The sequence below is a fragment of the Lentinus tigrinus genome, assembly GCF_003813185.1.
Source record: "Lentinus tigrinus ALCF2SS1-7 unplaced genomic scaffold L226scaffold_52, whole genome shotgun sequence".
In the NCBI taxonomy this organism is placed as follows: Eukaryota; Fungi; Basidiomycota; class Agaricomycetes; order Polyporales; family Polyporaceae; genus Lentinus; species Lentinus tigrinus.
The window spans coordinates 45,707-57,243 of record NW_027137961.1 but is presented as its reverse complement, the minus strand read 5'-3'; the positions used below and the strand labels follow the sequence as shown (position 1 = coordinate 57,243).

General features: G+C 54.4%; 6 protein-coding genes across 6 annotated transcripts; 4 read left to right on the top strand and 2 right to left on the bottom strand.

Annotated features, from left to right (window-relative positions):
- Positions 1–223: 223 nt before the first annotated feature.
- Positions 224–2,180, bottom strand: L226DRAFT_494867 (uncharacterized protein). The gene is made up of 4 exons (XM_067677501.1): positions 1,714–2,180; positions 767–1,656; positions 425–708; positions 224–372 (listed from the first exon to the last, which is right to left on the bottom strand). The coding sequence occupies exons 1-4, from the start codon at positions 1,870–1,872 to the stop codon at positions 266–268; spliced, it is 1,440 nt and encodes a 479-aa protein (XP_067529575.1). The 5' UTR covers positions 1,873–2,180; the 3' UTR covers positions 224–265.
- A 1,244-nt stretch (positions 2,181–3,424) lies between these two features.
- On the top strand, positions 3,425–3,991 carry L226DRAFT_472523 (uncharacterized protein; the record flags this gene model as incomplete). Its single annotated transcript, XM_067676473.1, has 2 exons — positions 3,425–3,580; positions 3,638–3,991. 2 exons carry the CDS (start codon positions 3,425–3,427, stop codon positions 3,989–3,991), a joined length of 510 nt encoding a protein of 169 aa, XP_067529574.1.
- Positions 3,992–5,487: 1,496 nt separating this feature from the next.
- On the top strand, positions 5,488–5,972 carry L226DRAFT_472486 (uncharacterized protein; the record flags this gene model as incomplete). The annotated part of the gene is made up of 2 exons (XM_067676468.1): positions 5,488–5,640; positions 5,700–5,972. Coding segments are annotated over 2 exons (426 nt in total), but the record flags the coding sequence as incomplete, so codon positions are not given.
- Positions 5,973–6,041: 69 nt separating this feature from the next.
- On the top strand, positions 6,042–7,594 carry L226DRAFT_308117 (uncharacterized protein). The gene is made up of 5 exons (XM_067673767.1): positions 6,042–6,049; positions 6,144–6,472; positions 6,523–7,075; positions 7,133–7,284; positions 7,385–7,594. Exons 2-4 carry the CDS (start codon positions 6,240–6,242, stop codon positions 7,196–7,198), a joined length of 852 nt encoding a protein of 283 aa, XP_067529572.1. The 5' UTR covers positions 6,042–6,049; positions 6,144–6,239; the 3' UTR covers positions 7,199–7,284; positions 7,385–7,594.
- Positions 7,423–8,864, bottom strand: L226DRAFT_575928 (uncharacterized protein; the record flags this gene model as incomplete). The annotated part of the gene is made up of 6 exons (XM_067685274.1): positions 7,423–7,590; positions 7,651–7,707; positions 7,761–7,835; positions 7,900–7,962; positions 8,025–8,042; positions 8,097–8,864. The coding sequence occupies 6 exons, from the start codon at positions 8,862–8,864 to the stop codon at positions 7,423–7,425; spliced, it is 1,149 nt and encodes a 382-aa protein (XP_067529571.1).
- Positions 8,865–9,253: 389 nt separating this feature from the next.
- L226DRAFT_308074 (uncharacterized protein) lies at positions 9,254–10,629 on the top strand. Its single transcript, XM_067673766.1, has 2 exons — positions 9,254–9,575; positions 9,632–10,629. Exons 1-2 carry the CDS (start codon positions 9,423–9,425, stop codon positions 10,427–10,429), a joined length of 951 nt encoding a protein of 316 aa, XP_067529570.1. The 5' UTR covers positions 9,254–9,422; the 3' UTR covers positions 10,430–10,629.
- Positions 10,630–11,537: the final 908 nt, after the last annotated feature.

Sequence of the window (11,537 nt, the reverse complement as noted above, 5' to 3'; positions counted from 1 at the left end):
GTACGCTCTCTGACTATGCGCTTGACAGAGAGGTGGGCTCAGGGACGAGCCTATGATTCATGAAGGACTCGTCGGCTGGACAACGCGATGAGGTTAGCGCCGCACTATCTTCAACACCAACGTGCCCAATTCAGTACTGGATCCTCGAACGTAAGTACTCTCACGTTCCCGAGCACCGTCAACTCGATGACAAGCGCAGCGGAGCGCCATGACATGAAATGGAATCGTGATTCGTGAAGGACGTAACAGACATAGGCAGAATTACTTAGAAGGCGAAACGAGAGCGCATGGGGCGCGCAGCAGTGGCCGCACGCTCGAGAAGATTCAGAGCTCGCTGGCGCAACTGCCGGAGGTTTTTGAGAGGGCGAACGCCTGTCAAGAGTGATTAGAATGAAAGCGGAGTGCGACGGCCAAGGGAACGTACGCCTTGGTTTGGGCTTGCGAGGTTCGAGTCCTGCTTCTTCGTGGTCGCTCTGAGAGTGGGCAGGATCGTCTAGAGTTGCATGTTCGGCCTGAACGGGCTTAGCAAGTCCCGTAGGCTGCGCGTAATCCGCAGGCCGAGAGGGTCCCGCGGACTCGGTGGGTTCGACGAGTTGAAGTTCTGCAGGCTGAGGGGATTCTGCATATTCGGCGGGGACGACGGTCGCAGCTGCAGCAGGGGTATCAGGCTGGCGGTCAGCCGCTCTCTTGCGAGCCTCCCTGACAATCCTGCGGAACGACACGCGTCAGCGATGCCTTGCAGTCAACGTTGCGCAAGCCAACTTACTTCACAATCTCGTGGCGCTCGCGATAGAAGTCGAGCGGACTAGGTATCTCGCCCTGCGCGAGATGCGCGGTCAACTCGTACCACATGTCGACGACGGGGAGCAGGTCGGCATCCTCCGCTTGCTCGCGCAGATCTGGCAGAGCGGTGACGGCCTGGAGCACATGCAGGGACTCGGCGAAACTGTCCACGCTCGTGTTCGCGGTTGACCTCGACCCACCAGATCTCGTATCTGCCTCGCCAGATTCTGAGGTGGATGCAGAGGGTTCGTTGTCGCGTCTCGTGGCGGCAATACGTGTAGATTGGGGAGTGGTCTGGTGCGCGTAGGACAGAGTCGGTTGTGTGAATGGCGTGCCCTGCGGCCACTCCGATGGGTGCTCTGGGAACGACCCTCCCACAACGAGGAAGAGTGGTTGGTCCATATTCCACCTATCAGGATACGCCGACGGGTGCGTAGGGGTCCCATCTGGGTTGTTAGGCGGCGGTATGGTGCCCACCAATGGAGCTTCAATCCATTTGTTCGCGGCCATGCCCGCCTCGAACCGCAATTGCCTGGCCGATTTGGGTGCTGCCTTGTCGTCTGAGGAGAAGTAAGACGCCAATTGGCCGGGGTCGCAGAGAGCGGTCGCTGCGTGCTCATCCCACCCGCTGGGATGGGCGCGGACTCGAACCGTGAGCGCGGTACGGTCCCAGTGGTAGCAGTTGTAGAAAGGGAAAGCGGGTTTCGTTTCGAGGGGAACGCGAGCAAGGAGGTGGTCGGCGTTAGGTGCGATGGGTAATGGGCCTATTGTTGGCTTGTCGCGATGTTCCTCGTCGGCGGGACGGAGGGAGGAGGCGACGGGCATGACTGAGTAGCAGCCCCATGGCCTGGAAGAATCCGCTGGGATGACACTCTGCACGTAGGTCGGGTTGGGAGAGTCCACGTTTCCTTGCAAGCTGGAAGGACTCACCTTGTCGATATACACCAGATACGTCTTGGGCTGTATGGCGCGCGCAGCGTCGAGGGCCTGTTTGTCCGCGCCTGACACAGCACCGACGGTAGCCACCGGATCCATCCGGAGGGCTGCATACTTGTGCAAGGAGGGGTTGTAGTAGTTCTTTGGCGGCATGGGTGATTGGGATCGGGGATAGTTTCGCTCGGTGTAGATGGTTCGACATGGAGTCAACGCGAATATACATACCTGCGCGAAGTGCAAAGACCGCACTCCATCGTCTCCTCGTAGGTCGGTCTCAGTATTGTTTTTCAAGCGGTTCTATTGTTTCATGCGGACCGCGACGCGTCAGATAACAGATCTCAGCATTGTTCCTTATTGTTCCGATCCAATGTCCTAATTGCATCAGAAGTTTTCTACGATACGAGAGGCAAGTTGGAGACAAGTCGAAGATGGGTAAGGTAAGGTGAGGACCCAGGAGAACGTCGAGGAGGGAAGCGAAGGATCACCGACGCCCGCGCCTATGAGGTGTTTCTTAGGAAAAAAATACCCTAAAACCATGTTGAAGCCAGCGCCTACGCACTTTCATTGGGAATCGTCTGCTTTAATTACCCTCTGTCCATCCTTGTCGATGTTACACAATACTTGTGCTACTTCAGCCATGTTGACCTGGTTTAGTTGCTCATTATCTCCTCTTGCCAACACTTATCAAGCTTCGTTAATGCTTATCCTACTTTGTTGGGCTTTGTCGCAACATGTACAGGTTCCTCATCAAGGCAAACAGTCTTGTCGTTGTCAGTGCTTGTCTAAGCTTGACCAGGTTTGTCTGCTGTTGTTCATTCTTATCCAGCATTGTCACAAACTCACACCATTTGGACACATCACCTGTGGTCTGCCATTATTTAGGAAAGTCATTATTAACAGATAAAGGCCGTTAAATCCAGACAAAGCCGGATAAAGCCGGATAAAGCCGGATAAAGCCAGATAAGAGCGGATAAAAGTGGATAAAAGCGGACAAAAGTGGGCACAAGTTGATGAATGCTCCTATAAGGACTGCTTTGGGATAACAATTATCTGCAATGCACAACAATTCATGACAATCTGGGACAACTCTGAACAAAGTGGGATGAGTGAGTACTCTGAGTGTTACATTAGACACTCACACATATCATGCTCTACACGTATTTTTGTTGTAACTTATCAGGACTTATCTAGCTGTAGCTACTGACGAAGTGGGATAAAGTTGAGCAAATTCCGACAAGCAGTAACAAACCATGACAAGAGCTGGCAAAGAGGTGTGGAGAGAGACAAGATATGGTGAATGATGATAAAATGGGTCTGGCATAGACAACGCCGGACAATGTTGGGTCATTCATGTTGAAAGGAGGTAAGAGCTGTGAAATGCCAACAAATTTTGGATTGTCGTAAATGTTGCACATTTTATTCCCATGAATCCCCTCATACGCGCCTTACTTTCTATTCAGCGTTACATACGACTCCGATAAGCAATTTATAACGTCATTACTTTTGAAGTCGTAAGTAAGCTTACTCTTTGCTTACCTGGAGCTTTAAAGTAAACAGTTACTTCGTTGACCGGACTTGCATCTTCCCGCCTCTTCTCTCGCCCGGTTAGCTCAGGCGACTCTTTCAATCTTTCCCGTAGACATCCCTCTGTTCTCGGTGCTCGTCTTCTTGCCACGCCGGAAAGCACTCCACGCCACTTCTCAGGATGGCTCGCCGCTTTCTAGTCGCTCCACATCATCGTTATGCTGTTATCCGCACTGATCCAGAAGCTATGGCTATTGACCTGGGACTGGACGACCCTGAGACAATCAAGGAGGCTCAAGGTATGTTGCGGAGGAAATACTTGGTGTACCTCGAATGGGTGAGTTCCAACATCCCGAACCGTCTGCTTTCGCTTCATTGATTTCTCTTATCCTAGCCCGTTGAGCTTCCAATGCCGGGAATGAGATGGTGTCGGTACATTGTCTCTCCCATCGGGACTGCTCTTCGCCCGCCGGACGAAACACGGGGGATTACTTCAGACATGGTTGTCCCTATAGCGCCAAATGAAGGATACAATCCAGAGCGCCACTCTATACGTCCTACCCCCTCCTTTCCGTTCTTGAACTGCTATCACTGGGCCTTCAATAACGTGGTAGTGCGTGTGCGCGTGTATGGGGACGGCGTCGCCGAGGATATATCACCGGTGTTCACCGCCTCGTCACTCAGCGGGGCCTGCGGACGTCCGTGCCTTCCAGCCAGCCCGGGGAGAGCTCGTCCGAGACCGTATTAGACTGCGACGATCCGCGAGAGCAGTTGACTGTGACTACAGTGACGTCCAGAGATGAGGGGATCGACTTGTTCGGTTGGGACCCGGACGCGAACACTGCCAAGATCCCTCTGGTTGACGCATGGCTCGACCTCGATAAACATCTCACAGAAGACAGCATCGTCAACCCTCTTGAACTGTACAAGGATATTAAGCAGATCGACGCGTAATTTGTTCCACTCAAGTTCGATCTGTCGTGTCTCACAATATTTACAGATTAATCACGCGAGGACTTGTGAGGTTTGCGTCAGCCCAGAAGTCTCCCGAGCAAATCAAGGACGAGTATCCGGTCGAAGATACTGAGCTACCTGTAGAGCCGAATGAATTTGCAGACGACAGCTACTGGGTGGAGGTGATCAACGGTCTATGGGGCGACTTGCAATCCGAGTATGTCGCTTCGTCTTCCTCCTGCCATCCTCCATTCCCAGTGTTACATATCCCTGGGTAGCTCGCTGATGATGGGCTACTGATGACCCAACACACTGCTGAGCATGGCCCGTTTTCACCGTATCCTCTCCCTGGCGATGAGCGGTTCCCCGCTCTCGATGACAATGGTACGTCAATGGAAACGAATATGCCTCTTCCAGCTAGCACGGACAGCAACCACGCTCCGTCATGAGTACCTGTTTCCGAGGGACAACTTTGTCCACTCGCTCTCGTCGTACGTATCTTGAGCCCGTCTGCGCCCCGCAGCCTGAGCATGTATTCATATTCATGTTGATAGGTCGTTGCCGTGGCCGTCTGAAAGTCGAAGAGGTGCACGCGTCTGCAAGCACTCCTGCTTCGGCATGACCTCCCTAGCATTTCACGCCAGTGCGACTAGTAACACTACTTACCATGTACATAGTCCCGCGTTTTAGTGTTGTTTGATCACTCTTTAGCTACGTCCGAGCGTAAAATGTTGGAGTGCCCCGAGGCCGCAGGCGGCGTACTCGCGAGTAGAAATGATACCCAGAATCCCGGGCCGGAGTAGCCGGCTCGCCGCCCAGCGCTGTGCCGTGCCTCTAGACTCTCTCTCTCTCTCGCCACCACTACGAGTCTCCGACCAGGGAGTGGGTACACCTGGCCTTCCAACCCTTGGTCATCTCTGATATCTCATCAATACAGCACTGAAAAGTAGTGCTTATGACGGACATGTGGCCGACGTGGTCAGGACGAGTTGGGTCCAATAAGCGGGAACTTCGGACATGGTCATCCATGATCCTGGTTGCGACCAACAACACTACATTGGTGAGCGTCACATCCTCCTTTTTATTCTTAATAGGGTCATCCACTAAGCCTAACAAGTCAATACTGTGTCACAGTTATGACCATCTCTTCTCCCCTCGTCATCCCTCTATTCTGCTCGACTCTGACCTACTACCAGTCACTACCCCCTCTCGACCTCCTGTTGTCTTCTGACGGCACTATCCGATTGTTGAACCGCGTGTCTGACTCCACATCCCGGCCCGCCGCTCAGGATGGTTCGACCTCTCATCCCTCAGCCTGGTTACTATGCAGTGATACGCATAGATCCAGAAGCGATGGTTACCGACCTCGGACTGGACGACCCGGAGACCATCCAGGAGTCCAGAAATATGCCCCGGAAGAAATATCTGGTGTATCTCGAGTGGGTGAGCGCGAATGAGATCTTGTTGTCTGTGGCGACTGATTAATCAGAGTCGGCTTTTAGCCTACAGAACTTCCTATGCCCCACATGAGGTGGTGTCGGTACGAGGTTTCTCCAACCGGGACCACGCTTCGTTCGGTGGACGAGACTCGATGCTTCACTTCCGATATGGTCATCCCAATCGCCCCCAACATGCGCTGTACGGGAGAACACCGCCCTGTCCATCCTACACCCGCTTTTCCGTTCTCGAACTGCTATCACTGGGCATTGAACGAAAGGATTGTCCGCATACGCGTTCATGACGACGGCGTCGAGCACGAGGACGCTATCAGCTTATCCCCCGAAGAGAGTGGCGCTCTGGTAGATGGCTTCTTCGCTGACCACCAGCGCGCCCGCAAAGCTCGACGTAAAAAGTACGGTGAATCTCCAGACGCCGCCAAGGCTTCATCCACTTGCGCATACGATGTTCATAACCCGCGGCTCGCCGTCATGAACCCGGCTATTCAGGGTGTCACAGGTCGCATCGACGTCCTCACCAACACGTACTACCGGCTTGTCACACAGAGAGGTCTCCGCAGATCCGGTCCTCCCAGCGAGAGCGATATGTCCGACTCGGCTCAGGACGTAACGGGCTCTCACGATGGGCAGAGGCAGACGACAGTGACTCCGAAGTCGTCCAGAGAGGGACTCGGATTCGACTTGTTCGGTTGGGATCCTGACCTGAACACTACCAAGACTCCCTTGGTCGACGCGTGGCTGGATATCGACAAGCATCTCACAGAAGACGATATCCCCAACCCTGATGAACTGGACAACGAGATCGAGCAGGTCAACGCGTGAGTTTCTCTACTCGAATCCAATCCTCCGTGTCTCACAATAGTCATAGGTTAATCACGCGAGGACTTGCGAGGTTTGCGTCAGTGCAGAAATCTCCTGAGCAAATCAAGGACGAGTATCCGGTCAAAGATACTGAGCTACCTGCAGAGACGGATGTACTTGCAGACGACAACCACTTAGTCGAGGTGCTCGACGGTCTGTGGGGCGACCTGCAATCCAAGTACATCGCGTCATCTTCCTCCTGCGATCCTCCTTTCCACGTGCTGCGTATTCCGGGTCGAGCCCTCATGACACAACATCGATACCTCGACATACTAACGAGCATCGCCCGTTCTCATCGTATCCTCTCCCCGGCGATGTGCGGTTTCCTGTTCTCGATGCTGGTAGCGAACCCGCTCCCTCGCCAACATCCGCCTCTGACGGACTCATACCACATGCCATCACATCACCAACCCGCTCTTCCAGGGTCCGCTCCCTCGAGCCTGCTCTGCGAACTCCACGTCATGAAACCCCGGAAACGTTGGTTCTTGCTCCGCCGTTATCCACTGCTTCGTCATCCACCGGGGCAAGGGCCGCATCCTTGGAACCTCCACCACGACGCCGTACGTGTCCCGAATCCGTCCCGCAATCCGAGCATGCACTCACGTTCGTAATGACAGGTCGTAGTCGCGTTTCAACGATCTACCACCAGCTGCGTAGGAAGTTCCGCCGAACGTCATGAGTGAGACGGAGGAGAACGTCGACGCCGTGCCTGACGACTGAGTCGTATTCCAGATTGCTGCTAGTAGTACAATGTCCTACAAATATATAAGTACGTCCACCGCCTGAAGCTATACACTTCCAGCAGCCAAAGTCGCTGCATCCAAACTGCTGGGCCTGACACTGATCGCGTACGCGTTCGTCAACAACAGAATTCCTCCAGTTCGATGAAGCCAATCACCTGCGAGAACTACGACTGCCGACCTTTCATACCGCTCACAAATCTTCCGATCTTCGAACCCAACCTAGAAGCCGCGCCCCGGCTTTTGGTATTATTCTTCGGCTGGTTATTGTCGCGCGATTTGCCCTTATGAGTGACCACAGTCCATCCAGCAGCGTCTTCGTCGGCAGCCGGGTGCTATTTCGAAGCCAGAGTCAGGCGTGTACTCTACACCGTTTGAATCCAAGAACTACTTACCGTGCCGTTGCCCTGAACGGTTGGGTTCGTAGAACCTCCTGGCCCCGATGCGGACGCCTAACGACCGGGTGAGGTGAGCGAAGCCTAAAGTGGTTGCAGACCACACTCACCGAGTTAGTTCTGCTCCATGTAGGCTTCCGAGGAAGAGAAGTACTGGGAGCACCCGGGTTCAAGCTGTTGCTTGTCTGTGCGATGAATTCAGCAAGTTGAGTCCTCGCGCATGTTGATGTTGAGACGTCAGAAACATACCTGCTGCTTTTGCGTAGTGGCTTCGTCGATTGCCCCGTGCTCCGCATCAGCCTTCTCGGCATCCTGCCGGTACTCTGGAGTCAGTCCGAGATGTCTGGTGACAGTGCGTCGCAGCGTTGGCTCACTTTCTTCGCAAGATGTCGCTTCCATGCATCAGAATTCTTGAATAACTGACGACGAGTGAGCGATCATAACACCTTGAGGCTAATAATCAGATGGATACTTGCTTTGTATTCCTCCTTACACTCCTTGAAGAATTCTGGCCGGTTCATACACGCGAGACCCCACTTGTCCGTCGTGATGTCCATGATCACTCTTAGTCGGTCCTGCGCATCTTCCTCCAACCGGAACCCTCTGTCGTTCTGGCGCACACTCTCGGCATCCTTCCATTTCCATCTGTGAGAGACGTAACCGTCGGACTGGAAGGGTATGGCTACGAGCCATATGGAGTGGACCTGCCACTCTGGGGTGGTGTGCACATGTGGGCCGCCAGGCCGTATCTCGCCATGCGGGGAGACACAGAGGGCATAGTAATCTTTGAGGACCACAGGTAATCGGTCGTACCTGTCGTAGCCCTCATACGATCCCATCAGCACGTATCTCGGATGCATTGCGGTACGAGGAGCATTCCCCATGGCTCGATCGCCTCTGACCATGCGCCAGAGAACTGCTGAACGCGCCTTGCCGCGGGTACTGCCTCTTGCGGAAGAGAGGTCGGTACTCAGGTGGCGTGAAGTGCTCCCTAGGGGCCGGTGGTCACCAAAGAGGTAATCCACAGGCGCATGGATCGATTCCTGGAGTGTGACGATGTCACCATCACACCAAGCGCGGCTGTCGGGATCGAAGACAAAGGGTTCGAGGGTCGGATTGCTGCAAGCTCTACATTGCTGGACGTCAATGAGTTGAGGCTGAGCCAGAGGTTTCTCAACTGCAGGAGATGGGCAGGGGATGATGGTGACGGGCATTGGAGACACATCCCGGCTGGATGATACGCCTTGATAAAAGGCCGGTGCATGCGTAATCGGATTTCTCATCCAGACCAAGCAAAAACCCATGATCGATGCTGGTGCAAGAGCATAAGCCAAACGGCATGGGCCCACTGAGGACTCTGGCGCCTACCCACCACGTGGAGATCCGGGTCGGAGAAGGACCTTCGAAAGAGCGAACAGTTCTCCTGCTAAGGTCATGGAAGTAACTTCGCAATATTATCGCCCCCTAACATGCAGGGAGGAGCTGGGAAATGAGCGTGCCAAGCAGGCTCCGGCAATGCGGCCCGCCCCTAGAGCGCCAGTCGCCCACAAAGCCTAAATAACCATCAACACGCAAGGATGGCGCTGCGGACACCGAATGCTGTCCATGTACTGGCAGTCGCTCCCGTCGCCCCGTCTCTTATTGTTCTTTTGTTGAATACTGCATCCTCACAACCCTACTGTTCCTCCCCTCCAGAGTGCTAACTTCTGTCGGTGATAGTAGGACTCATCATTCAGTGCCACGTCAGAACGCGCTCCACGCCGCTTCTCGAAATGGCTCGATCTCTGTTCCCGCTACCTCACCGTTATGCGGTTATTCGCACCGATCCAGAGGCGATGGTGAAGGATCTAGGATTTGACGATCCCGAAACCCTCGAAGAGGCCCGACGCATGTTGCGTCAGAAGTATTTGGTGTTCCTCGATGAGGTGAGCACTCGGCAGTCGGCATCCAACCTTTGCGCTTCATTTATTTCTTATCCCAGCTTGGTGAACTTCCAGTACCAGGCGATAGATGGTGTCGGTACAGCGTCTCTCCCATTGGGACTACTCTTCGCCCGCCGGAGGAAGCGCAGGGGTTCACTTCGGACATGGTCATCCCAATCGCGCCAAACAAAGGCCACACTCCAGAGCGCCACCCTATCCATACCACTCCCACCTTTCCGTTCTCAAATTGCTATCACTGGGTCCTAAACAATGTGACGGTGCGTGTGCGCATCCATGGGGACGGTGTCGAGCATGACGGCGCCATCTACCTGCCTCCGAGACAACAAACGATCCTGGAGAAAACCATCTTCGCCGACTATCACCGTAGTAACGCGTTATGTCGTGAGAAGTATGGGTCACCGTCGACAGCACTGGCAGAAGATGCCTTGGAACACGCCACGGCCGACCCTCGTTCCACTTGCGAAGGCGACGCGCAAGGAACAGGACCGCCCGTGGAATCGCAAGCGCAGAATGGCGATCCTACCCACATACTGTCTGAAATATATCACTGCCTCGTCACACAGCGGGGTCTGCGAACGCCGTCTAGACCTCCTAGCCAGTCCGGGGACAGCTCGTCCGAGAACTTGTTAGACTGCGATGACTCGCAGAAGCAGTTGACTGTGACTACAGTGACGTCCAGAGACGAGGGCATCGACTTGTTCGGTTGGGACCCCAACGCGAATACTCCCAGGATCCCTCTGGTCGAAGCATGGCTAGACCTCGAGAACCATCTCACAGAAGACAGTATCACTAGCCCTCTTGAACTGGAGAAGGAGTTCGAACAGATCGCTGAGTAAATCTCTACTCGCATGAATCAATTCGTCGTGTCTCACCAGCAGTCGTAGGTTGATCACGCGAGGACTGACCCGGTTCGCGTCAGCGCAGAAGTCTGCTGAGCAGATCAAGGGCGATTATCCGGTTAGTGACGTTGAGCTGCCTGCGGAGCCGGATGAACTCGCCGACGACGACCACTGGGTGGAAGTGATCACCAGCCTGTGGCGCGATCTTCAATTCAAGTATCCCACTTCGTCTTCATCCTGCGATCCTCCAATCCCAGTGCTACATATTCCCGAGTCCGGCCCCGACGATGCGCCAACGACGCCTCGAAACCCTAGCGGACTTGGCCCGTTGCCGTCGTATCCTCTCCCTGGCGACGAGCGGTTTCCCATTCTCGGTGCTGGTACCAACCCCTCTCCACTACCGACACCCACTTCCGACGCACTCACACCACGTGTCGCGACGCCTGTCCAATCTCCCAGAGCCCGCTCCGTCGAACTTGCTACGCGGACTGCAGGTCATATGACGCCACTTGTTCCTTCGCTGTCCTCCACTGCTTCGTCCCGCACCAAGGCAAGCACCGAGTCCTTGCCACCTCGGCCACGACGTCGTACGTATTTCGAGTCCGTTCGCGTACTGCACACCCAGTATGTACTCATACATATGTCGACAGGTCGTAGCCGTGCCTCGACGATGTACTACCAGATGCGTACGAAGCTCGTACAATTCTGGAAGAAAGGGTTGTGAGAGGTGCATTGAGGCCTACGCATCCTGCAGGCACGAGTGATTCGTGCTAACGGGTTCCGTTGCGGTATCAGATCTTCAGATGCCAACCGTACCTGTGTCTATTAGCCTACTGAAGATTGCGTCACATCACAGCATAATGCCAAGTGGGGCGACTAGTACTAGTTTCCGTGTACATAGACCTTAATCCTAGAGCGGCACTCGGTAAATCAAGATGTAGCATTCATGAAATGTGTACAGGCTAGCTACGTCCCGGCGAATTTGAGAGGCTCATCGTCTGGGTTGGGTCGGAAGGCACGTCGAAAAGGAGGAGTGCTCCTGGAAATCCGGAGCGGTCCTGTGCCCAAAGCGCCGGGCCACCAGCAGGTCTTCCTGTTACTTACC